This window comes from Scomber scombrus, chromosome 13 (genome assembly GCF_963691925.1).
Source record: "Scomber scombrus chromosome 13, fScoSco1.1, whole genome shotgun sequence".
Taxonomy (NCBI): Eukaryota; Metazoa; Chordata; class Actinopteri; order Scombriformes; family Scombridae; genus Scomber; species Scomber scombrus.
In genome coordinates, this window is record NC_084982.1 from 15629043 (window position 1) to 15654527 (window position 25485).

General features: G+C 37.9%; 1 protein-coding gene across 1 annotated transcript in view; it reads left to right on the forward strand.

Moving 5' to 3' along the window:
- The first annotated feature begins 2937 nt into the window (after positions 1 to 2937).
- The window catches only part of ubr3 (ubiquitin protein ligase E3 component n-recognin 3), a 42976-nt gene continuing 20428 nt past the window's right edge, over positions 2938 to 25485 (forward strand). The window contains exons 1-28 of the mRNA XM_062431469.1: positions 2938 to 3389; positions 4638 to 4777; positions 5502 to 5654; positions 6038 to 6193; positions 6646 to 6686; positions 6994 to 7060; positions 7145 to 7275; positions 7421 to 7649; positions 8283 to 8462; positions 8901 to 9034; positions 9189 to 9275; positions 9359 to 9424; positions 9521 to 9610; positions 9714 to 9842; positions 9952 to 10004; positions 10119 to 10252; positions 11915 to 12000; positions 12445 to 12586; positions 13886 to 13982; positions 15066 to 15207; positions 15602 to 15706; positions 15798 to 15968; positions 18112 to 18557; positions 19965 to 20053; positions 22669 to 22818; positions 23764 to 23897; positions 24635 to 24745; positions 25097 to 25297. Coding sequence (XP_062287453.1) covers positions 2953 to 3389; positions 4638 to 4777; positions 5502 to 5654; positions 6038 to 6193; positions 6646 to 6686; positions 6994 to 7060; positions 7145 to 7275; positions 7421 to 7649; positions 8283 to 8462; positions 8901 to 9034; positions 9189 to 9275; positions 9359 to 9424; positions 9521 to 9610; positions 9714 to 9842; positions 9952 to 10004; positions 10119 to 10252; positions 11915 to 12000; positions 12445 to 12586; positions 13886 to 13982; positions 15066 to 15207; positions 15602 to 15706; positions 15798 to 15968; positions 18112 to 18557; positions 19965 to 20053; positions 22669 to 22818; positions 23764 to 23897; positions 24635 to 24745; positions 25097 to 25297 — 4101 coding nt within the window. The 5' untranslated portion in view covers positions 2938 to 2952. The remainder of the gene's footprint in view (positions 3390 to 4637; positions 4778 to 5501; positions 5655 to 6037; positions 6194 to 6645; positions 6687 to 6993; positions 7061 to 7144; positions 7276 to 7420; positions 7650 to 8282; positions 8463 to 8900; positions 9035 to 9188; positions 9276 to 9358; positions 9425 to 9520; positions 9611 to 9713; positions 9843 to 9951; positions 10005 to 10118; positions 10253 to 11914; positions 12001 to 12444; positions 12587 to 13885; positions 13983 to 15065; positions 15208 to 15601; positions 15707 to 15797; positions 15969 to 18111; positions 18558 to 19964; positions 20054 to 22668; positions 22819 to 23763; positions 23898 to 24634; positions 24746 to 25096; positions 25298 to 25485) is intronic.

Below are 25485 nucleotides of genomic sequence, written 5' to 3' on the forward strand. Positions count from 1 at the left end.
TCCGACGTGACACGTTGCGCCATGAGAGTGGTTCCTCCCTTATAAAACATTTCTATTCGATTTATAAACTTTATATGGTTTTGCTACTGAATAGTTTTTCATGTATTGTTTTTGATAGCAATACAGAGAACATTTAGTAATATATTAATTTAAAAAGTAATTAATGTATAACAGAATAATAAGAAATGAAAAAGGAACAAAAGTGTAAGTGTCTCATAAAAAAAGCTTTCTTCCCTGAACAGTATATTGATTACAATGCCAGTTTATAACTCAATACAAATGTAGTGGTCTAGTCAGTGGCAGAAAAAAAACTTAATAGGTCTAAATGTGCTCAAGTACTGTACAATTTTGAAGTACTTGTTCTTGAGTATTTCTATTATACTTCTACTCCACCACATTTTAAAGGGAAAGATTGTATTTGACAGTTATAGCATTTTTTAAATTTTCCAGATTATCAATTTTTGTCAATCAAATAATGAAAAACATATCATCACCTTGAAAATAATCAACTTGCATGTTTATATAGCATAGTGTATACTAAGATAAGTTTGCTTTGTCTCTTTTTTTAATGCTCTACTAACAATACATTTACAACAAAGCAAATCAACCAAACAGATTTTAAAAAACCCCTCACGTGTCTCAGCAAAAGAAAAGAAAAAAATACAATAAAACTGTTAAAGACTGAAATATATCAATTGTAATGTATTGTAAATGATGCAACATAAATATTACAATACTTAAAGATAAAGAATATACATTCACATGAATCAGCTTTCAATTTAAGTAAAGGTTAGTACATACATCTATTAATTTGTAAAACTGTCCACATTTTAGCAGTTCTTTTGTAGATTCATACACTTCAGGGATTTGCAGTAGGCTAATGTTGAAACTTTTTTTTTTTGCTATCAATTATTTTTATTTTAGTAATGTTGAAACTCATTATTAAAAGCACTAAAAACGGGTGGTGCTTTCACAAATAGTCCATTATGTCTACTGTCATCAGTCTGAGGCTGTCAGTTGCCTAGAAACAAGCAAACAAAACAAAGCTTAGTCTTTTGTGCTTGTGTATTAACCAACCTGTTTAAACAAACTCGACTTATGTAATTGAATTACTTTAATTAAGTGTAATTGGATGTAAGTTTAGATTTTCACTTTTTCTTTTTTACAGCTACAGTACACAACAAGCGTACAGCAGCTTTTGTATACAACTTATACAACTACAAATCCACCAGAAGGATTAAAGGTTGTAATAAAAAATTGAAAAATAAATAGTTAGTTAATATTTTAAAGCACAGTGGTTATATATCTTATCAGCTTTTTTTGATAATATATTCAGATATAGTAGATAATAGATACAGATACTTAAATCAATGTCTTTCTTGAGTGTCTACAAATAATAAGTTGGATAAAACTAAAGCATTTTAAAGGATATTACTTTGACCTTGTTAATCAAAAAACATATGGGGTAACAGCCAAACTCTTTCCAAACAAATACCTGAGAGGACAGCAACAAAAACAAGCATGACACAAGTAAAAAAGCCTATTCTTAAGACTGGAAGATACCAAGTCCACTGTGCTTCAGAAACCAGTTGCATGAATTTATTTTTGTTATTCACACGGAGAAACTGTGATTGAATCATTTAAACTCAATGTGCCCCTATTGGTATATATATATAGATTAAGTTTTGTTTTTAGACTTCTATTTTTGATGGGTCGTAAACTTGTAATTAACAATCACCTGTGGATGATATGTTATGTTTCATATGTGGTGTGTGTGTTTAAATTGGGTTTTGGACAATAATTGTGTGCGGTTTATATAATAATGATAATAATAATAATAATAATAATAATAATGATGATAATAATAATAATAATGATGATGATAATAATAATAATAATCTTTATTTAGAGAGCACCTTTCAAAAATGGGTTTACAAAGTGCTTCCAAAACATTAAAACAAAAATACACAATCCAGTTATGCATCAAAAATAATTTCACTACAATCAAGAAATAAACAAAGATAAAAGACAATGAATAAATTAACGTAAAAAAGAACAATATTAAAAGTGTAGGTCGGAAAAAACTTATAAGTTGAAAGCCAACCTATAAAAATTTGCTTTTAAGAGAGTTTTAAAAGAGGACTTTGAGGTAGCTTATCTGATTTCCAACGAAAGTGAATTCTACAATTGTGTTCTAGGGACCAGAGGCAGATTTAGGAGTTGACCAGATCTGGGCCTAATCCCAGAGCACCCAGAGCAGGGGACAATTTTAATTTAATTTTACTGCTTTGTATGACTACTGCAAACATTAGTAGTAGTAGTAGTAGTGATTTATTTCGGTCCTTATTAATAATTTTCCAAAAACAATGCATATAGAAATAAATAAATAACAATAAGACATTATTTTAAAACGAAAACAATTTAAAACAATTGTTATAAACTCAATTTTGAAGTCACTATTAAGAAAATAATTACTTTTCAAAATAGATTTGGGGCTTTTGAGAAAACATTTGGGGCAGCAGCCCCAAAAGCCACCCCCTAACTCCGCCCCTTGCTTGGGACCGAGAGCAACAGCTGGTGAGTAGATATGACAGTGCAAGGGTGTAAGAGGTGAGAAGGTCAGTAGTCTAATGTAGGATGGGGCAAGACCTTTCAGTGATTTAAAAGCAAGCAGTAAAATTATATTAAATGTTGCCATGAGAAATGTGTCAATAAAATACTAATTGAAAGAAAGATTTATTTTTATGCTATACATATAAATATTGTTCCAGGTTTTTAAAAAGAATGTGAAAAGTGAAGTTATTCTTTATTTATCAGGTTTACAAATTCACTGACCAATAACAACGTGGAGGGGGGGGGGGGGGGGGGGGGGTGAGTGAGGAAGTATCGCGAGGAAATCCGAGAACCTGGGAGCAAGACAACAAAAATAAATTTGTGGACAACAAGCAGTTCATGATGGCGGCGTCGCTGCTACTGCGCCGGGACAAGAAAGCCACCGCCGCCCACCTGAAAGCAGACTTAACCCGGACTGACAACAGCTCTGGGGTGCGACAACTTCAGGAGCTGCTCGACGTGGTGTTAAATCCCGAGAAACCAGCGGCGGACACGGATGCTCTTGACTGGTGTAAATGTCTGATAGCAGGAGGAGACGGTTTCGAGGACTTCTGTAAAACGGTGCGCTCCTATGACAACGCGACACTGTGCGGCTTGGTGTGGACGGCTAATTTCGTGGCGTATCGATGCCGGACCTGTGGCATCTCTCCGTGCATGTCCCTCTGCGCTGAGTGCTTCAATAACGGGGACCACACGGGCCATGATTTCAACATGTTCCGGAGCCAGGCTGGCGGGGCCTGTGACTGTGGAGACGGTAATGTCATGCGAGAGACGGGGTAAGTCCGAGGCGGCTATGCTAACCCGACTGGTTACAGCCAGTATCGTTTTCACTGTTCTTGGTGGGAAAGGGAGCAGATTTTATAGCTAAATAACATTTCCACAGCTGCTTATCGATGTCAACTTCCACATTATTCTGTCTTAAATGTGCTCTATTCTGTCATTTGTTAATGGGATAACCTCCACTTACCTGCTAGCCTAATAAAAAACAGTATTCCTGAGGTTATTATCTGCCTACATATGATAAATATGTCTGCTTAGATGTGTGTGGAGACTTTAATTTTCATTATAATATCTTTAAGTACAGTTAAAGACTGAGTATCTTCCTCCTTTTTATGTGTCTGTGTCTGTACCATATGTGTCTATACGAATTTATATAATGATACGTATGACCTAATTATTTCTGTTATTTATTGCAATGTGAATTAAATGTCAAAGACTAAATTACAGTTAACTGCTCTGGTTTAAAATCCACCTGTACATCTCATCACTTCCCTGATAGCTTTTTTCCTCTACAGAAACGGTAATGGGAATCCTTAGATTAGATTAAATACTGCATGAAAGAGTCTAAATCTATTATTTCAAATTACAGTCAAAGTTTGGCATTGTGTTGCTAAGTAACACACATTTGTGATACAATATTTTGTCAGTATCCAGCAGCTGGTCACAGTTTTGTTTTGACAGTCAAATTTAGTCTTATCAATACAAGAAAGAGATTGGGGAGTTTGTCAGTTGCTGGTGAATCACGCTGTACTAATGGACTGAGACATAAAACCCTAACCCAACCCAATATTTAAGTCCCAAGACATTTCCCAAGTATTTAATGTGTAAAAACATGTGTTATTAAAATTAATTTAAATGGATGGTGACATATTTTCCAGCCCAAAGCACTTAGTTTCTGCTTTCTTTCACCTGTTGAAATATTTAAAACTGCCCCAGAATTGCAACAAAAGTTTATTTTATTTTCATTTGATTATTGCAGTTCATAAGAAAACATAAAACATATGCACTAAATCACATTTACACCATTAACACATACATAAAGCATTATGTTTACATACACAGAAGAAAATTAATATATTTTATAATAATTAAAAGAGAAATGTCTCTTTAAATACCAGAAAGGAACAGTTTGAAGCCTAAGCTAATTACGCCTACCCATTTTAATTTCATTAGAGAGAAACTGATGCCGTCTGTCAGAGGTCTACAGTATCAACATTTTTTTTCTTCTTCTTTCTTTCTGACAGGTTTTGCCGACGGCATCGGTTGAGAACAGGGGAGAATGTCCCCTCAATACCTCGAGACCTTCTCCTGATGTCTGAGATGGTTCTTCCTCGCTTTATCCTGTGTATCATACAGTATCTGAGGGATGGATACGTTGAACCAGGTGAAAACACTCATGACAGTAATCTCCTCTTCACTTTCATTCTCTTGGATTTTGACCTTTTTTATATTCAAACGAGGAAAAACAACTACAGGTCTGAATGCTTGACCCCTACAGCGAGGGGTCTGGTGGCTCTGTTATACTGTGGGGGGCATTTCACTGGCATAGTTTGGGTCCACTTGTCCCTTTTATAGGGAAGGGTCTCTGCAAATCAATAGACTGCAAAGTTGTTCTGAGTGATCACCTTTATCCTCTCTATCCTGATGGGAGTGGCCTCCTTCAGGATGATAACTCCCCCATCCATAAGGCACAAGGGGTCACTGAATGGTTTGATCTGTATGAAAATGATGTGAATCATATGGACACAGTCACTGTGGTAGGCTTTGGGCCGACATGTTAGACAGCGCTCTCCACCACCATCATCATCAAAGGAGAAAAAAACAGAACTGGTTCATCCAGAAGAGTTCAGAGACTTGCAGAATCATTGCCAAGGTGCACTGAAGCTATTCTGGCAGCACGTGGAGGCCCAACACCTAACTAAGATGCTTGATGTTGTTTTTTCCTTTTACTTGTCACCTATCTGTATGATGTGGCTCTCCTGTTGCATATCTAATGAAAACAGGGGTTTGCTGTGCAAGCTGGATACTAGTTGTAAACAACTGTTTACATAAAATCATTCACAGAGTACTGAGTCTCGTGACCTATATTTCTTATCTTGTTTTACCAGACACCTCGACTGAGAGAGATCTACAGAAAGTCCTACAACAGCTGGAGCCTCAGATCTCCTTCCTGGAGGAGCTCACGAAGATGGGAGGGGCAATGAGGACCGTACTGACAAAGATCTTGACCAATCAGCAAACGTTCAAGGAGCTGAGCATGGGTAAATATAGACACTAATTTTCGTGAGAATGTTATGATTGACAAGAGTTACCATACTACTGAGTTTTAGTGCTTCCCTTGTTTTTAGGCTGCTGTTTCACTTTTCTGGTCTGTTAGTGTTGCTGTATGATTTTTCTACTCACGAGGGAAAGTTTCAGTTAAAAATGTCAAAATGTGAATTAAAGCACAAACTAAACATTTTGGACTTGAAGTGTTAAACTGATACAATGGGAGAACTACATCTTGCTGATACATGATCAAGGTGTTTCCAACTTTCTACACTAAGTGCTGCACATTTACTTTTGATAAAGGTTTTTGTTCATCTGGAGATTGTAATAATATAATTGTTGTTGTTGCACTTTCTGTTTTGCTCCACTGCTGCAGGCCAAGAGGAGAATTTGTATGCTAAAAAGAACTATGAGAAGTATTTGTCAGCATTGAAGAATTCAGGTCTGGTTTCTGTGGAGGAGAAAGCCCAAGGTGTTGCTGCTGATGTCACTGCTGGTGCTGAAGGAGGTGCAGGAGCAATGGTCCTATTAGGTAAGATGATGTTTTTGAAATTTTGGACAGTGTGCATGCATTTTAAATGGATCCAAGCCCTGCTGGCACCACAAACCTTTCCTTTTGCAACAAGCAAATATCCCATTGTGATAAATTCTAGATCGAAAATCAATCAAATGATTGGGACTGAATTGCACAAATATGTCTGTAACTCCACAGCTCCATATTCTTGTGAACTGGCCATAACCAATTTCTCTTCCACTTTTTACGCACAATATACTTGACCTGCCTTCATCATGGTTATTCAAGCGAATATTGATGACATAAAATCTGACTCAACATACATTATTTAAAAGGAGTTATCTTACTTTGTGGCCAATGGTGAATATTGAAAACAATTTTGTAAACTGAGATCTTTGTAACCTTTGTATTTTTGATCTCGCTTACGCTTGTGGCCACTTGTAAATAAAGGTTTCTCTTAATTTTCATAGGGACCACTGCACCAGGGAGCCCAGATGAGTCCAGTAAAGAGGTATCAACATCACACATAGAATAAACAATGTGCATTTTAAGTTGAGTTCAGTGCTCTTTATTTGTGATAAATAAGTAAATATTTTTGTTTATTAAATATAAAAAAACATTGATAAATACCCATCACAAGTTACCAGAGCCCCTTTTCACATACATATATAATATTTATAGTCATAAATCAATTATCAAAACATTTGTTGATTTTGTTTTTTTCCTTTCACCAATTAACATTTCAGGCTTGTTTGTTAGTGTTTATACTTTGTGCAGACATGTTAAAATTCATTTTGTTGGACTTTAATTTGTTCTAGGAGGACCAAGATGCAGGGCAGTCCGTTGGGCAGAGAAAGAGGGTTAAGTTGAGTAGCAGTACAAAAGGTAAATGCAAAGTAAATGTAATGCACTAATATACTTTATGTTAGAAGGACTGCACTTCTTATTATGCACCTTTACTGCCATCAGATCCGTGTATTATTGAATCTCTGAAGCATAAATGCTTTTTGGAGGAGCTGCTGTTTTGGACAATAAAATATGAGTTCCCTCAGAAGATGGTCACCTTCTTACTCAACATGTTGCCAGATCAAGATTACAAGGTATTCTCTTTTCCATGTTTACATTTATATTAACTTAAATGATCTTTGTAATATGTGTACAGTTTTGAAAGCAAATTGAATCCTCCTTAAAAGGATTCAACATAACAGTTAATTGTTTTTGGGCTTTTGCTTTCCTCTCTGGCAGATCACCTTTACAAAGACATTTGTTCAGCATTATGCATTCATCATGAAAACACTGATGAAAAGCCACGAGTCGGATACGATGTCCAACCGCATTGTACATATTAGTGTGCAGCTGTTCAGCAACGAGGAGCTGGCTCGACATGTGACAGAGGAGTGTCAGCTCCTGGACATCATGGTCACAGTCCTCCTCTACATGATGGAGAGTTGCCTTATTAAAAGTGAACTTCAGGGTAAGTTGTCCAAATGTGTCTTATCAGTATTCATACTGACTTAATACATCATCGCACTTAAAATAATTGTGTCATCACACCATATATGAACAGCATGTTTTTCTTAAGGTTTCTCATATTGGAGACTGATCATGATCTCTTTTGGCAGTATGCAGTATTACACTTTTACTTTACCACGTTGAGATTCTGTTTTAAAGATGCCAGTGGTTTAATAACATACAGCTTAAAATGTAAAATTGTATTTAACTTCTGAAGAGACCCAGTGCTATGAGCCAGGAAACATGGAAGAAATTATATCAGGAGGTTTTTACGCTGCTGGATCACCATTAGCTTCATATTTATAAAGACTTGCCCTTTCTCATTTTCACTAAAACAATAATTTGAAACATGTTAATATTTTAATGCACTGATGTTTCATCCATCTGGCCTTTCTCATTGTACTGGTTTTGAGTGAAATAAGCTTTTATTTTTTTTATTTTTGAGTACAGTCCTTTTTGTATTTTACCACTGCCATTATCAACACTCCATCAGCACGCAGGAGTTGTTCTTTTTAAATTAATGAGTGCATTGGTTGATGTCTTTCTCCACATATTTTTTTATTTGCTGCTTTTAAAGATTTTTTTTTTTCTTTAGATGAAGAGAACACTCGCCATGTTGTGGTGAACTGCAGTGAGGCTCTGTTGAAGAACAACACTTACTGGCCATTAGTTAGTGACTTTATCAACATCCTCTCACACCAAAGTGTAGCAAAAAAGTTCCTGGAAGACCATTCGTTGTTGATGCTGTGGATGAGCTTTGTGTCTTTTTTCCAAGGTAAGTCATAGTGAAATGATGTTAATAATGGCTGATGAAAAAGTGAGCTGCAGACTGTACAGTATGAATCTTTGTCACTGAATTAGCATTGTGGTTAGTGCCACTCGTTTGCGATGTGTCCTCCACTCACAGCCCTATAAATAACACTCACCCTTGTACAGTGGGCTTCAGTATCCTCTTGCTGATGTTATGTGCAGTGTCACTGTTACATTTTATGCATGTCTGCAGCACAACTCTTGCTTTAAATTCTCCTGTTTTTTATGGAGATTAATCTGGATTTTCCAAACAGATTTGGTAGATTTATAAGTGTAGGATAAAATAATCTACTAGTATGCTGGATGTATGGATTTTTTTTCTTTCTTGTTTATATGGGTCTTAAGAAGCCATGTAACATGTGGTCATTGTCTAACCTTTAGAAATTATTTCCTGTTGTGATAGGTATGAACCTGAACAAGCGAGAGTTGAATGAACATGTGGAATTTGAGTCTCAGACATACTATGCAGCGTTTGCAGCAGAGCTTGAGGCCTGTGCACAACCCATGTGGGGTCTCTTAACACACTGCAAAGTCAAAGTAAGTCCTGTCTCTACTCTCACACACATCTCCTGTGTGCATCCTGATGGTGATCTTGAAGGATTAATGGAACATGCAGCTTACACATCCGGTGCTACATGCACTTACTGTATAACCTCATGAATCTTTAACATGTTAAATTGTCTGTGTGCAGGAGACACAGGAATATACTAAAACTGTGGTACGCTACTGTTTGGAGACCCTTCAGATCTGGTTTGATGCCATTGGCTTCATTGATGAGGTAAATTTAAAAGACAAGTCACTTTTATTTATAAGCAACGCTTTTACCTCCCATGTTTCTCATGCCTTGCATATCTCTCACAGCCTGCCCCAAATCAAGTGACATTTCACCTGCCTCTGCATCGCTACTATGCCATGTTCCTCAGTAAGGTATGCCAGAAGCTCCCATCTCTTAAGACAAAAACATGCAAGAATACACTGCAGTCATATGTGAAAAGCTCATTTTTTTGGGTTGTAAATTCTTAGGCTGTGAAGTGCCAAGGCTTGGACCTGGACAGCCTCCTGCCTGACCAAGAGATGCTGATGAAGATCATGGTGCATCCACTCCAGATTCAGGTATAGCATCCAAGGACTGTAAGCAGATTCAGTGTTTATATTCATGTATGCATCCCCTCTAGGCCTGCAGCCACATGCTAATTGATACTTTGTATTGCTGTAGGCAAGTCTGTCAGAGATCCATAGCAACATGTGGGTCAGAAATGGTCTGCAGATCAAGGGACAAGCTATGACCTACGTTCAGTCACACTTCTGCAACTCCATGATTGACCCAGACATCTTTCTGCTCCAGGTTAGCATTGCCCACTATCAATATCATCAACTGTAGTTGTGTTATTATAAGTATTTCCTTTTTTTTGTCCTATTTATTCTGAATTCCCTTTTTTGTATGTGTATTACAGGTTTGTGCATCAAGACTTGATCCTGACTACTTTATCTCAAGTGTTTTTGAGAGGTAAGCTCCAACTCACTTGTGCATATGTGCATTCATATTGTCTTACAACTTAATGCATTTACAATTTAGCACAGCTTAGTGGTGTTGTATTTTACATACTATCTTCTCACACAGGTTCAAAGTGGTTGACCTGTTGACCATGGCATCTCAGCATCAGAACGCTGTGTTAGACTCTGAGCAGGAGAGACCAATGCTAGAAGGAGCGCTGACCTTCCTGGTCATACTGACAAGCCTTCGCATTCATTTGGGTAAGTGGTACGACAGTGAATGCACACAGTGTATAGAGAGTAAGAAAAAAAACTAATCTTAGAAAAACAATAAAATAGTAAAACAGTAAATCTCTGTTTCACAAAGCTCATAATGTATTTGCTGTCTAGTCAGGATCAGACTACACAATGTTTTTGTCTTTCACAAAGGTCACTATCAGAGTAGTCAGTCATAGTGTCATAAATTCTTGCTGCGTCTTAGTTGGGAAACTTGGTAACACCACAAGTATGACTCTGAGCAGTCATTGTTCAAGATGATTGCAGTTTTAACTGAAAAGCTGTATAGTATTCAAGAAAACGGTGATGATCGATGGCAGGTTTCACTGCCTAAATCAACCTGTGGAGGAAGCAAGTTACTGCTCTCTCTGCTGTCTTCAACACTAAGCGTGGCTCAGCTCAGCAACTGGACCGCCACATCGCTGTTCTTCGATAATGTCACAGTATATGCCCATTGGTCGTTTCCAACATTGATAATCGGGCCTGATGCTGGAAATTTGTTGGCAATGACAAGATCGTGTCAAAATCAGACTGAATTTGGGATATTCTGGCATACGGTGCTGATACACCCCATGGTCATTGAGAAGCCAGAGTATGTCAGTAAATATCCTTTTTGTGTCTCGGAGTTATTATTGGAGAGGATGCATTTGTAGTCACTGTTTCTGTTTTCTAGTGCAGTTTTTAATGCAAGTGGCTTTTTTTTTTTTTTTTAGACTTTTCCTTTTACACGTTACATAATTTTCTGACTGATGAACCAGCATTGCAATTAATGTTAATTCTTGGCAGTTTTCTGGCTAATGTGTTCTAGTTGAGAAAGATACCCCACTCCATATAATTGTGTTTCAAAAGACATAGTGGACTGTGTCTTTTTGCTTCACGTCACTCTTGATTATTAACAAGCTAACTCGTTATTTTAAATTACTGACAGCTGGTGGATGGTGAATAATAGTCAGAATCTTCCAGTTAAAATTTCAAGCACATTGTATCATAGTTGTAAGATTTGTCCTTCACTTGCAAAACATTCAGTTAAATTATCAGAGAAGGCCAACCTGCAGTGTTTTGGTGTTACCATAAAAACAGAATGACTATACGGGATCCAAATAGGATCACATTTTCTATTAACAAACCGCAAAGTTTACTGAGAGGACATCAACAAAAAGGTCAGTTGCCTTATCGGTCAGAACATTTTCCTCAAATCTTTCAAATTCTACTGAATGGAAATGAAAGGAACAGATTTCATGAAGTCACATTTGTTCAGCCAGGAATTCTCGGGTCAGTCTGTGGGTTCCTGCTACAACAGATCTTCACGGACACTCCTACCCATGAATATGACCCAAAACACTATAAAAAGTATCATGGTTTTCCCCACTTTTTCTTGTAAATGCATGTATAATGATGACACTGATACGTCCTTCTGTTATTATCCATATGCCAAACACAGCAAAACATCATTGTATAGGAACCCTCAAAAATGCTTAATAGAATCAATACCAATGATAATATTGTGAGCCTTAGCTAACTGGTTTTTAATCTGTGGCCAAAACATTGGATCATAAGGTGGTTCTATTGTTTTTTCCAACAACCGTTGTTAAAAATCAAAACTTTTTCAGTTTGTCCTCACGTTTGACTTTTCGCTCTCGTTTACAGGGATGACAGATGACGAGATCCTGCGGGCTGAGATGGTCTCCCAGTTGTGCATGAACGACCGTACACACAGCGCACTGTTGGACCTTGTATCCTTCAATACTCAACAAATACTTTAAAAGAACATCTACCTCCAGTCCATCAGAATCACAGTCTGTTTATCATTACAATAATATATGTATATTATAATGAAATAGACAAACTAGTACTAGAAATAAATAAGCAATTTACAATCTATTTAGAGAATGTAATAGTAATATTTTTAAATGGGATACAAACCTTGAAATGAAATATGGACTCATATGGACTAATTAAATGTGGACTGTGCAACAGACAAAGAAATGAAGTGTATGAGATATATGAAAGTGACATGTGCAATAAATTATTAAATTATGTAGCAGTGGAGTTTGAATGCAATGTACAACGTAAAGTCTAGTTTGACAACAGACCAGTTCAGCTATTTAGTCAGGAAACAGCTTCTGGAAAGAGGACACTGTTCCCATCTTTTTTTTCCCTTAAGAACGTTTTCTTAGATTCCAGAGAATCCCAACCCAAAGAGTGGCATTGTACCAGGGAGCTGTAGTTTTGAGGAGATGCTCTCTGCTGTGGCGGACTTCAAAGCACCAGTGTTTGAGCCAGGAGGCTCCATGCAGCAGGGAATGTACACACCTAAAGGTAGGATGATTATGATGAAGTTGAAGGCATGATTTACTAATTGAACCATTGTAATAAGTAACCTGTATGAGAATTGCAGTGGGGGATGTCACAGCATTGTTGAACGTTTAATTAGCACAAAACTGTCCATGTGTGGAAGTGAAAGAAGATGCTTGTCAGGTGTTAGTTATGAGACTTTATGCTCCCATGTAGTCTGAAGTGTGAGTGTCAGGCAGGTCAGGTAAATTAGAATTGTGCTGGAAAGCCTGTTAGTGTAGTTTTCTGATAATGCTGTGGTGTAAAGTCACAGCCAGCACCTCAACAACCTATTGTAAGATTCTCAGGCTTCATCATGTGTTCAAAACTACAGTTAACCTGTTCGTCGGGTGAAATTCAACAAAGATTCATGTTTTTCACTAGAGGCTGAAAACCTAACTTTTTTCTGCCTACTGCCCTCCATTGGCCAGTAGCAGTCTTAGCAGTGACGAGAACTGCATTTTGTAGCTAATTGGGCTTTCCAAAATTGAGGGGGAAAAAAATCACAAAAATGTATTTCAAAAAGAGATATTGTGCCATTTAGTATCAAGGAAATCACTAGACTTCAGCTTTAAAAAAAATTATTATCCCAACATCAACAATGTTGTATTTGCTAATTCATTTCCTACAACGCATCACCAACATTAACTTTTGAGCTGGGTGATGTGTGTTGCCATTTGTGTATTTTTCGTCTCAAATTTTGTTATTAACATTTTAAATATAATAATTCATGAAGTCCACAGCGCTTCCTTGTTTGTGCCAAGAAACAATTTAATAACATTTGTGTGTATAAAGGTTAGAGGAATGAGCCTAAATGTCTCCAATACACTGATCTCCAATACCAGGACAATGTATTTTAATACTACGTAATACTTGGTGTGTTTAACATTATGCAACAGATAAGAATCTTTATTGTTAAGTAGTCATCAGTGCATTACTCATGAGTATTGATCAAGTATGGCACATTGTTATAGATTACTTTCACAGCTGGCTTGGATAGAATACATTTTGTCTCTTTAAAGCCAACCTCTATATCTAATATATTGTATATCAAACTACTTACTTCATATTATAATTTGTGGGTAGAAAAGAAAAAAAAGCTGAGTGTGAGGCTTGAAAAGGCTGAAAGTCTAGAGCATTATGTTTCTGTCATTAATCCCTTATCAGGCCACTTGGGGGCAGGCTTACACCACTTACATAGAGAAGACGAAAACAGGAAAAAATAGAATCAATGTCACTTTATACCAGCTGTTACAAAGCAGATTTGTCCCTTTTCTCAACTAGCGGAGGTGTGGGAGAAGGAGTTTGACCCCATCATGGTTGTTCTGAGAACAGTCTATCGGCGTGACGTTCAGTCAGCAATGGACAGATACTCAGCATTGTAAGTTAACCACGTTGCCTTAATTTCCCCAAATGAATTGTTTATTTATATAATTTAGGTTTTAAAAAGAACAGTGGTTTACAATTATATATATTTTTTACCCTAGTCAATCATATGTTGCTGTTTTTATCTGCACTTTGTATGACAGTAGTACAACCTTTTTGTCGGAGGATTCATGTGCAGTTGTCCCCTACAAAGCTGACCTGCATTATGCTCTGTTCAGTGTCGTAAGGTCAGCTCTCTCTCACCTGCTCATGAGGGGACGTGATAAGAAAGGTCAGGTCTACCAGGTGCTAGAATTGGTTTCAATTAGATAGCTGTCGAGGAAAATCAATATTTCAGGCTAAATTGTTATAGAATTTAGGAAATCTGTCTTGTTTGATTGCGGTACGGACGTCTCCCAAGACAAACATGTCAGTGGAGGTAAAGGGGATACCTTGGGGTTAATTTTCTATACGGTTATTGGAACAGGTGAAGATGCTAATTATACCTCAGTGAGTGCCTCTGTGTTTAAAATGGTTGTTGGGAAGATAACCTTTTTATAATGGGGGTTTAGGCCTTTTTTGGTGCAGCTGTAATTGCTACATTATGGATAGATAACTGATGGTTAGTCGTACCTCTCTTAGACACAGTATATGTTTCTTCGAGGCTAGTTTTTGATGTTCCAAACCACAACAAACTGAGCCATATTTCTCCTTGAAACATATTGAAGCTGTCATTGCCACCTTCAGAGTCTGATACCAGACTTATGTTGCACATTCACACAGTTTGAAAATGATGGATTGTCTGTCAGGCTGGCCCTGGTTTATATAACAATGATCCCATCATCACTAATAGAGTGAGGGACCCATGGGCTCTTCTGTTGCATAGACTAAAAGGTTTTGCACAGTGTATTACTCTGAACAATGTTCGGTATCACATCATCAGACCCTTATTTCCCTCATCATCTTGCTTTATGTGGAAATTTGACCTTCTGTTGCATTTGATCTAACATACGCCATTATGGGTGTGGTAATAACTGTGCTGTGTGTTGCTAATTGTTCTTCTGTTATTTCCTCTCTTGTGAATGATTATGTCACCTAGTTTAAAACAGTCTGGCATTCACACCGGCAACCCATGGCCACCTTACAAGGAGAGGACTCCTCTGCACCCGTGCTACAAAGGCCTAATCAAGCTGTTGCACTGCAAGACTCTGCATATTGTGATATTCACTCTCCTTTACAAGGTGAGCCTTTCAGCAGTGACTCATACAGTATAATAGCGCTGCCCTTGCAGCTCAATTTCCACCTTGAGCTAAACCAGAAGCGCTTTTTTTGCCATATTTAATTGGTGCATCAGTAGGATGACTTGGCTATTAATTGGTGCTGACATGTTAATAGATACTGGGACAATACAGGAATGACAACATGCAGAAGATGCAGCACAAAACAGACCTCATAGTATTGATGAGACATTAGAAAACATTAGTATGGTTGTTATCAGTAATGAGATTGTCTGTACCATGGAGTTACAATACATAAAATACAAATATTGTTTAATATTACTTGCAAAATTGTATAAAGCTAAGCTGAAGGCTTTACTTGTTCTCCAGTGTAAATTAATAGTTTGATATGTTCTAGATATGGATGGATCATCAGAACATGTCCGAGCATGTGCTCTGTATGGTGCTGTATCTGATCGAGCTTGGCTTGGATAACCAGGTTCAAGACAACAAGGAGGATGAGGTGAGATATGAGGGCTGTGAGTCACAACCAGTTTTCTCACGATTTGGAATGCAAACGAGTGTCCAACACAGTTTGTGTCTTGTGCTTCCAGGAGCCTTGCATCGAGGAGCACTGTCATGACAGCTGGTTCCCTGGCACTAACCTCCTCTCCAACCTGCACCATGTCATCAACTTTGTGAGGGTTCGGGTTCCTGAGACGGCTCCTGAAGTGAAGAGAGACCCCCCTCCCAGCACTAGCGCTGAAGCTTCATCTTATGGCCAGGTAAATGGAAGCACTGAGCTGAATTGAAGTGCTGTTAATTACAGTGCATTATCGCTGTAATAAAAAAAAACCAAAACAAAAAAAACTTGTAGTCAGATTGTTAATGATTGTTTGGTTAATCAGTGGCTGGAGAAGAAAAGTGAACATGAAAATTCACAAGACCTTGATATTTTTTCCCAGAGAATTTTCACATCAGAGCCAAAAGGCCAATGATTAATGGGACTGTGTTCATCAAGTGGCCAGAAACATGATATGATGGGATGTTAGTGTTGCTGTCTGCGGGATTGTTAGTAGTAGTTTTCTGCTAACAGGTTAGCCATTAATGCTTGCTGTCAATTTTGCTTTGGGTTTTTCTGCCCTGCCTTTTTAGTGCGCAAAGATTTCATTATGCAGCTTTAAAGAGCAAGTTAACATTAGACTAAAAAGAAGTAATTCAGTGCTTTTGCTGATTAAGAGTTGCCTGTTCTACTTCTGACCACTGCTGTATGGGTGTGGTCTTAAGTGTGCTCTGTTGAGCCTGTAACCTCATCCATCAATAATGTTACGGGTTCCTGGAGTACACCTCTAATCACTGCAGCAACGTCAGGATTTAAACCACTGGAGGTCAACAAAAACAAGATTTTCAGGTGGTTTTACGATACCCAATAATTCCCTTTCTTACCATCTACCAATTAAAATAGCTTCTCCTTGAATGCAGAGACATGTTGTGAACAATTGACACTTCATACGTGGATCAGACATCGACAGATCAAAATGTTTACTTTACTTATCAGATATATATACTGTACATGTCTTTTCAAAAGCTGCTTTCTGGTCCAGCATTCATATTTCAACAACTCTTGATGGATTCCCTTGAAAATTGGTGTGGACATCTTCGGTCACCAGATTATAAATACCAGTGATTTTGGTGCCCCCGTTTAGTTTTTGATCTTATCTGCTTTTAGAAAAAACATCCAACACCGAAGTTCGGGACAGGATATCTCTATTTTTATTTAATTTTATTTTAATTTCCATCACACTTTTTTTAAATGTAACATTTAGCATGCTAATGTTTTTTCCACATTTTCTGTACAGGCCCTATTTCAGATCTGACATTGTTTGTTTGGTACCTTCATGTTCCTTTTTCTTACCAACGTTATTATTGTTGTTCATTTTGCTGCACTTACTCCACAGAATTCCAGGCGTCTTTCAGGGAATTGGAGAGAGGTAGCTGTTTGCACCCATTTATATAAAGAGGTTGATGGTTTTGATGCCATTTGCAGCTGCGTTTGTGTCCTTTATTCCATGAAAGAATCTCTTTGCACATGTTTGTTTTGTACATTTCAAAGGAGGTCTCCCTTGGTGTGTGTGTATAATGCTGTGCTTCAGCGGTTCTCCTCCCTCTTGACTGCTGAAACTAATTATGTGTGTAATGCAGGTTTGGGTAAACGCTTTTTAACTGCATGTCAGTGTGATTGATGTTGCCTTGACTCGGCAATATGATGTATGTTTATTTAACAGTGCAGCTCAGGTCCATGTTGTCAGGTCAGGTCACGGCAATCCTTCAGATAGCTTGCGTGATTTTACATTAGGATGATTTGAATTTTCCCCACTATCAGCAAAGGTGTTTGTGAAACGTTGGCTGAAATTTTATAATAGACATTTAATTTTACTTTTATGTGTGTTGTGCCTGTCTGACTATGGTAATGAAGCACCTTTCCAATCCATCAAAGTCCATCAGTTTATTAGTGGTGTAATTTTAGGAGATGTTATTTTTGCTCAAAGACAGATTTGCCAAAGCTCCTCAATGCAGGTGGAACTGGGAGGGATGTTGGTCACACAGGCTACTCTTATCGCTCTACAAGCATATTTTGCTGATATGTGTGTGTGTGAGCTTGATACTTGGAACATTATGTGGTTTGTTTAGTATGGTTTATTTGGTATGAGTGTGACATAATTTATTGATGTACCACATGTGTTTACAGTGAGTCCATATAGCTTTAATCATACAGCATGTCATAAACACTGCCACACATATAGGTTGGATCAACCTTACAAAAATAAATGTTATGGTGTTTTAATGTTCCACATAAAAATGTTCACCAATAATTGTTTTATTTGTAAATAAATACATAATTAAAACCTGTTTTTTTCTTCTTCTTAGAACCTGCGTGAAGCTCAGGTATTCAGCCTTGTGGCGGAGCGCAGGAGGAAGTTCCAGGAGATCATCAACCGCAGCAACACTGAAGCCGCCCAGGTTGTCAGGCCCAAGAGCTCCTCAACACGCTGGGTACCACCAGGCACACCCCCCCAGCTGGTGACGGAGATCCTGGAGATCCGAGAGAGCATGCTGTCCCTCCTCATTAAGCTCCACCAGAAGTTGTCGTCCAAGCAGAACTCGCTGTCGGCATCCTGGCTAGATGATATGGACACGAGCCGTCACGCTCATGGTGACGGCATTACAGCCATTGAGCGCATCCTCACCAAGGCGGCCACACGTAGCTGCCAAATCAGGCGTAGCATTCAGGACATTTGTGGAAAGGTGTGTCCTCCAGTGCCACCAAAGAAGAACAGTCCCACAGACAAGAAAGCCATGGATAAAGAAGAGAGGTAGCATAATGATGATTCTTTTATTTACCATAATGGATTTACATTTGTTTAACTCCATGCTGTTTATTCAGTGCTGCTTGTTATCTGTTTGAAATGAGTGCACTTTGATATTTTGTCCATCTGAAAAGGGATGTTAAATCAAGAGACACTGAGGGTAGTCACTCTACTTTTCTTTTACATAATCACAACATGTTAATCATTATCATTTATTGTCTTCAACTTCAACTAACTGTAATTTTCATACTTGATCATTCTGCTAATTATTGAATCATTTTCACAATAGAATGCCAGATAATTGCTAAACATGCCTGGTCAGCATTTCCAACTACTCTCTCCAAGAGCACGTCTTCAAATTGCAAATTTTGTCCAACCAACATTCAGTTTACAAAGATACAAAACAGCAATAACCAGAAATGTGAGAGCTGGTGGAAGAAAATGTTTAGTTTGTTGCCTTTCTGCTTGAAAGGTGACCTATTAGATGAATTTATTATCCAATTGTTTGCCAGTTAATTTTCTGTCAGTCAACAAATGAGTTTATCAACCAATCATTTGAGCTCTTGTCTTATGTGTTGCTATTATCACTGTAGTACATCTTTTCACTATACTACATCTTTTACCAATGAAATTGGGTCTGTTGGCTATTTAAAAAAAAAAAAAAATCAAGTCAAGCCCGGTGGGTTTTGGCTTTTCACCTCACGTCCCCCCACTGGTCCGTGTCTCCTATTTCCCTCCTGTAATGATGATGGAATGGGCTATAATCACTTGATAATGGCCTGCTTTTGGGGTTGGCTTCACCCCACAGGCGAAGGAAAAGGTAGAATCTCTCCCATTCCCATGAAGTAGAGCTGTTTCCACGGCAACCGTCTGTCAGGCAGCAATGCAGTCAGCACAATAAGAAGTGAGAAGCTGTTGCCCTTTACGCTGGTTGTCGACACCCTGAATCAATCAGTGAAAATTATTGAGCTTGGACGCTCCTGTCAGCTCTGCACCCTGTGGGTCTCCAGAGTGGGACTCAACCCATTAGTTTAATAATCAACCTTTCCAACTTTGATAACATAGCCTTGTTGAAATCAAACACCTGCTGTGTATGTAACAGTATTCCTTGCTACATAGAAGATGGCTGTAGATGATCAAGTGAAACATACCCTGAACATAAGTACGTGCTTATTCTCAGAGTACTGTAATTTGTGAAGTGTGAGGGTAGTGATTCATTCTCTTAAGGAGAGGTTGTTGAGAACTATTATCAGGAGGAGTTCATGTTTTCAATGTATAAAATCTCTTTCACTAACAGAGGGTCTTTTCTTATGGACTGAATATAATTTGGAAATACAGCCTCACTGGTAGAATTAAAATAACTTGCAGTGCATATTCACTGAATTGTATTTGACTCATTGTTCTTTCTTTCAGACGTCAGCGGGCTCGAGAGAGGCAGCAGAAGCTGCTTGCTGAATTTGCTTCCAGGCAGAAGAGTTTCATGGAAACTGCCATGGATGTTGGTAAGAAGAGTTCAGCTTACCTTTTCTGTTGACGTGTTGCTCGGAGTCACAGAAACCACCTCCTAAAAACTGTTAGCAAAGAGTTAGCCTCCCGTCATGCAGGAACAGGCGGGGCCAGAGTATATGTGCTAACACCATGTTTACTTGGCATATTTACTGTAACAGTTGTAAATCATAGTGCAGTATTCAGTCTACTGTAATTTTAATGCTACACAGCTCAACAGGCCAGCCAAGAATAGTGAATGCATTTTTTATTGAGTTGCTGACTCCCGCTGTTAAAACATTTAGTCAGGTGAGGTGTGCAGCGGAGGTTCTTAACACATTCACTTAAAGTTTTCATTTGTTTCTAGTTTAGTGAGTTTGAAAATAACATGCATTGTGTTAAAAAAACATCACAAATTGTGAAGCAGAGTGCTACATGATCCTACATGTCTCAGACCATATAAATAATGGTCTGATCCGAAATATGAAAGTACCAAACTCATATTAACACATTTAGCTTGAAGGACATCCTGCTACTGTAGTATTTGAAGAAAAGAGCTTGTAGGCTGAAATAAACTCATCATAGCTGTTCCTTTTTTCACTGGGGCAAGGTGACAGTGGCTTGACATGAGTCCGTGCTCATGGTCTCCGCAGGCCTGTTAGGGGAAATTGAGAGGAGAGTGCTCCTGTGGGATTGTGGGTGGCTGTTGGCTGAGGGCACATAGGATCAGAGCACTAATAGTGGGCTGGACTCCCATGGCCCACCCTGACACAGCATGGTTAGTGGATGAATAATGGCTGCTGTGATCAGACCGACCGTTCTGGCAGAACTGTATTCTGACCCCTTTCTGCACACTTCTTACTGAGCTGTAACATCATTTGCTTTACTTCAAGCTCACTGTTGTGTTTGCATCACCTGCTCCAAGGACTTAAGTGGGATGGGGATATATTTAAATCCAATGAATGCAATGCAGGCTGTTTGTTGATATCTTTGCTTATCGTTGAATATAACATTTGATGTTACTTCCTTCAGGATGTGTAACATATTTGAGGCGCTCTTCTCGAGTCTGCCTCTCCTGCAGATGTTTCTGTCAACATTGGCTCAATGATCTCTGAAAATTTCAATTTATTATCCTAAAGAACTAACTTGTGGTTTGGTCTCATTCAACATTGTCACAAAATAAATTGAAAGGTCACTAAAAAACTTGAGTTATAATCGGAACCTCTTTTCCTGTGTTAACCTTGGTGTACGTCTCACCACACATGTGGCTGTCAATAAGGACTTACTCCAAGAGACGTAGTGGGGAAACCTCGATCTTTTATTAATCATTAATGCTTGAATATTCTTTTAGACGTTTAAAGGTCAATTTTATCAGATTACTAATTTCATATTTTCTCACTTGCTTCTAGTTATTTAAATACCTTGCAGACAGTCTTTTTTTCCTCCATTTTATGAGATATCTCTGATATTTCTGCTTCCATCTATATACAAGTTGAATGCAGTTTTGTTGTTTTATTCACTGAAAAATGACATTTTACGAATGCATCATAACGTCTCTCTTTCCTATAAAAACATAAATGAGATTTCATGTGTAAGAGATTTCGCTGTTGAATTGTTGAATATCACGTATCAATGCACCAAATACTAAATTGCTGTCACTTACATTAGAGTGGAGGCAGAAACCTCAAAGACACATGTCAAAACCTGAACACCAATCCTTTCTTCAGTGCTACATAAAGGTTAACCAGACCGTAATGCACGAATCAAACCTTTCTAAATCAGTTTCCGTTCTTTACTTCAGTTTGTGCGTCCTTGTAGTGTTACCTTTCGTGTGTGTGTATGCACGTGGATGGCTCTGAGGTGGCCTGAGGCTAAAGCTGCAGCGTTGACATCTAATGCAAACATCTTTCATTTTCCCGGGAACACGGTGACCTTTCCTGAGAACATATACCTCCAAAGAGCAATAAATCAATTTCCAACTCAGGTTGACATTTATCCACAATATTTACTACTCAAATTGAACACAGTTCTTAACATTTAAAACTTAATATCCCATCAGTAATTCATTTCTAGTGCTGTGCCACTCGCAAAGTTAGAGGTAGTAGATAATATTTTGGCTGTATATCTTCATTCTGCTTTGCATAAGAGTCGTAAGGAATTATCAAATACACCAGAACATCAAAGTCAGAAGTTGGTTATTTTTCTTTATAGTTATTTTATTGTTATGGTTACTTCATTATTTTGCTGTGTAAGCGAGTATTTGTGCCTGAGTGGGAGCAGCAATGTCCCCTCATAATTGATTGTTACCTCAATTGATTGTTACCTCAGTTTTTGGTCTGCGTAAAGGAAAGCCTGTCATACCACAGTACCCTACAGTGTTTTTGTTTCTAACACAGTTGGAAGCTTTTTGCTTACCCACAGGGGACAATAACACTGACAAATCATTGAATACGATAATTATGTTTTGTAATTGTTTCTAAAAGTCAATTTTTCCTGGTTTTATTATTAATGTCAGCTGTTGTATTCCCCATAGTTATGATTTTGTGTTTATATCAGCATGATTGTGTCAAAGTACTTGCAAGAAAGCTGTTGTATACTTAGATTTAATATTCTTTCTTCTTTTTTGCACCAGAATCTCCAGACACGGAGGCAGCCATGGACCTCGGACCATCTGAAGTGATGGAGTCTGAGGTTCTTTATGACTGTGTGATCTGTGGTCAGAGTGGACCCTCCACAGAGGACAGACCCACTGGCCTAGTAGTTCTCCTCCAGGCCTCCTCAGGTACTGCATTTCTAAACATCCCCCCCTCATTTCCAGATGAGGGTTCAAAGGAATGATTTGAATCTTAATTGTGTAGTTTGCAGTTTTAAACAACCAATAAATGTACCAATTTCTCTATTCATAATATATATAGCAGTCAGCCTCTTATTCATGGAACCTCAGATCCACCAAATTGAAAGTTATAGTTGTCAGTTAACTATTGTTTTAATTAGCTCATTATTATTCATGTTGATCTCTCAGCTCACTTCTACATCGAACCAACTGTTGTAAGAGGCCATTTATTTTCTATTTTTGTCGACAGTGGAGGATCACTCACTGTCACATAAATGGCATGTTTGATTAGTAATTTATCACACTGTAAAACGGTTCAGAAGACTCTGTCCTCAGTGTCAAATAACTTCTCATAAAATCTATTACCAGTGACCCACAGTGGGTCTATAGGAGTGTACAATGACAATGTACTTTTTGGTGACAAGAAATCATTAACATTTAAAGCTGTACACTTTACTTGTGTGATGTCATTGCTGTTGATGCATATTTAATTTATCAACAGAAAGTTAATTGCCATCTAATGTAATTATCAATTAATCATTTAAGTTATCATTGTCAAGCATAATGACAAACATTTGCTTGATCCAGCTGCTCGAATATTTACAAATATTTGTTGCATTACTGTAAATTGAAAATGTGAGTTTTGGACTTTGGGTCTGGAAAAAAAAGTAATTTATAGCTGTGACTGTGGGAAATTATTCTGGGCATTATTCACTGTTTTATCATTGTAGTCTAAATAATTAGTTCATCGAAAAACTAATCAACACAGATTGTGTAAATAATCTTCAGTTGAAGTGCTTAGACAGTGGAGCTCTGACCACAATCTCAATCCTGGTTTTTTTAATGAAATTGCTGAATAAATTACATAAACTGACTGCTGTAATTGTCTTTCAGTTCTCGGGCATCGCTGCAAAAACAAAGAGGCTAAGAAGCTACCGACTAGTGATGAAGAGCATATATACCCTGCAGACACGTGTGGAGTGGCTCATGATGTCAGGCTCACCCTCATGCAACAGTTCTTCAAAGATGTAAGTGACTCAGAAACTACTGCTGGCTTTACAGCGGAGAAGAAAAAGGCTGAAAGCACTTATAAAACCATTAAGGATATGATTGTGTAAAATAACAGCTTTATCTTTAGTTATTTAGCTGTTTCTTGGCATTTAGTTTATATACTTTGCAGCAAAGCCAGCATTTATATCTGCAGAAGTCCTTAAGAACTTGTAGAGTATTGAAAAATTGATGTCTTAAATGTTTGTGGTAGTCACATTTATTGGCCAGTTAATGGGTGTCATCATTTTTAAGACACAACGTTGTGCAACACATAGCAAAACAAATGGACATGGCAGAGGGCAGTGTGCCCAGTTAATATTAAAAAATATTCACTCAAAATGAAAACCAAAATGCTTTATTGAACATAGGCTTTGGTCCAGCTACTTCTGTGTATTTGCTAGCCTCCAGCTTAATTCTAAACCAACAGTGATAACACGAGTTAAATCGGACATATAATCAAATAAAAAAGCGGGTCGGTCATTAGTGCAGGCTAGTTGTCAGTTAAAAGATGCTTTTAATTTAACAAAGAAGAATGACAAGAGCTGGGTTGTATTTTACTTTTTTGTAGGATTTTAATGCAGTTTGTAGATTCAAACATGACAGAAAATGTATTAATTTATCAGCACCACAGAAAAAACAACAGGGCCAAAAGGTTGATTGCCTGAAGACATGTACATATTTCTATTGATGTGTTTTTCTCCTGTGAATTCTGCAGAGCTCTTGTCTGCAGTCTGTGTCAATAGGTTGGGATGGGGGTGTCTACGTCCAGACCTGCGGACACACTTTGCATATAGATTGCCACAAGTCATACATGGAGTCACTGAGGGTAAGGAAACCTTGACCTAATGAAACGATTAGCTTAATTGTTTAGTTGATTGACAGAAAATTAATCAATGACCATTTTTACAATTGACATATCATTTACGTCATTAATTATAATCATTAGTTGAATATTAATTTTGATCATTGAAAATCATTACAGCTTTAGATCCACTGCCTGTTAGTTGTCTAGTGTAGATATGGTACAGACTAAAGATTCTGGGTCATATTTTCAGTAAATCTGTAGGCCTTCATACTAGCAATACCTTCATTACCTTTTGAAAACTCAGAAAGTTGCCTCTTCAGTTTTGAGTTCAGATCAAATTGAAACTTTTATTTTTTTTAAATTTGTTTCCAGAATGACCAGGTCCTGCAGGGTTTCTCCGTTGACAAGGGTGAATTTACGTGCCCACTGTGTCGACAGTTTGCCAATAGTGTCCTTCCTTGTCGCCCCGGGCGGTGCACAGAGGCAGGTACATGGCACACACCCACAAACAAGAAGTCGTGTGTGCTTGTAAAGGAGGTGGAAGATCTTCAGGAGAAACTTGGCCTTTTCCCAGTAAGTTTTACAGTAAGGCAAGGACTTTATAACTACTAGCCTCCTGTGTTGTTCCACATCTGTTCTCTAAACACACTGTCAACTCATTACTGGCTGATGGTAACACAGTAATCAAGATTTCTAAAAAAAACAATCAGCTAACTCCAAATTGCAGGGCGTGTTTACCTTTGATGGTTCTGTGGTTAGTT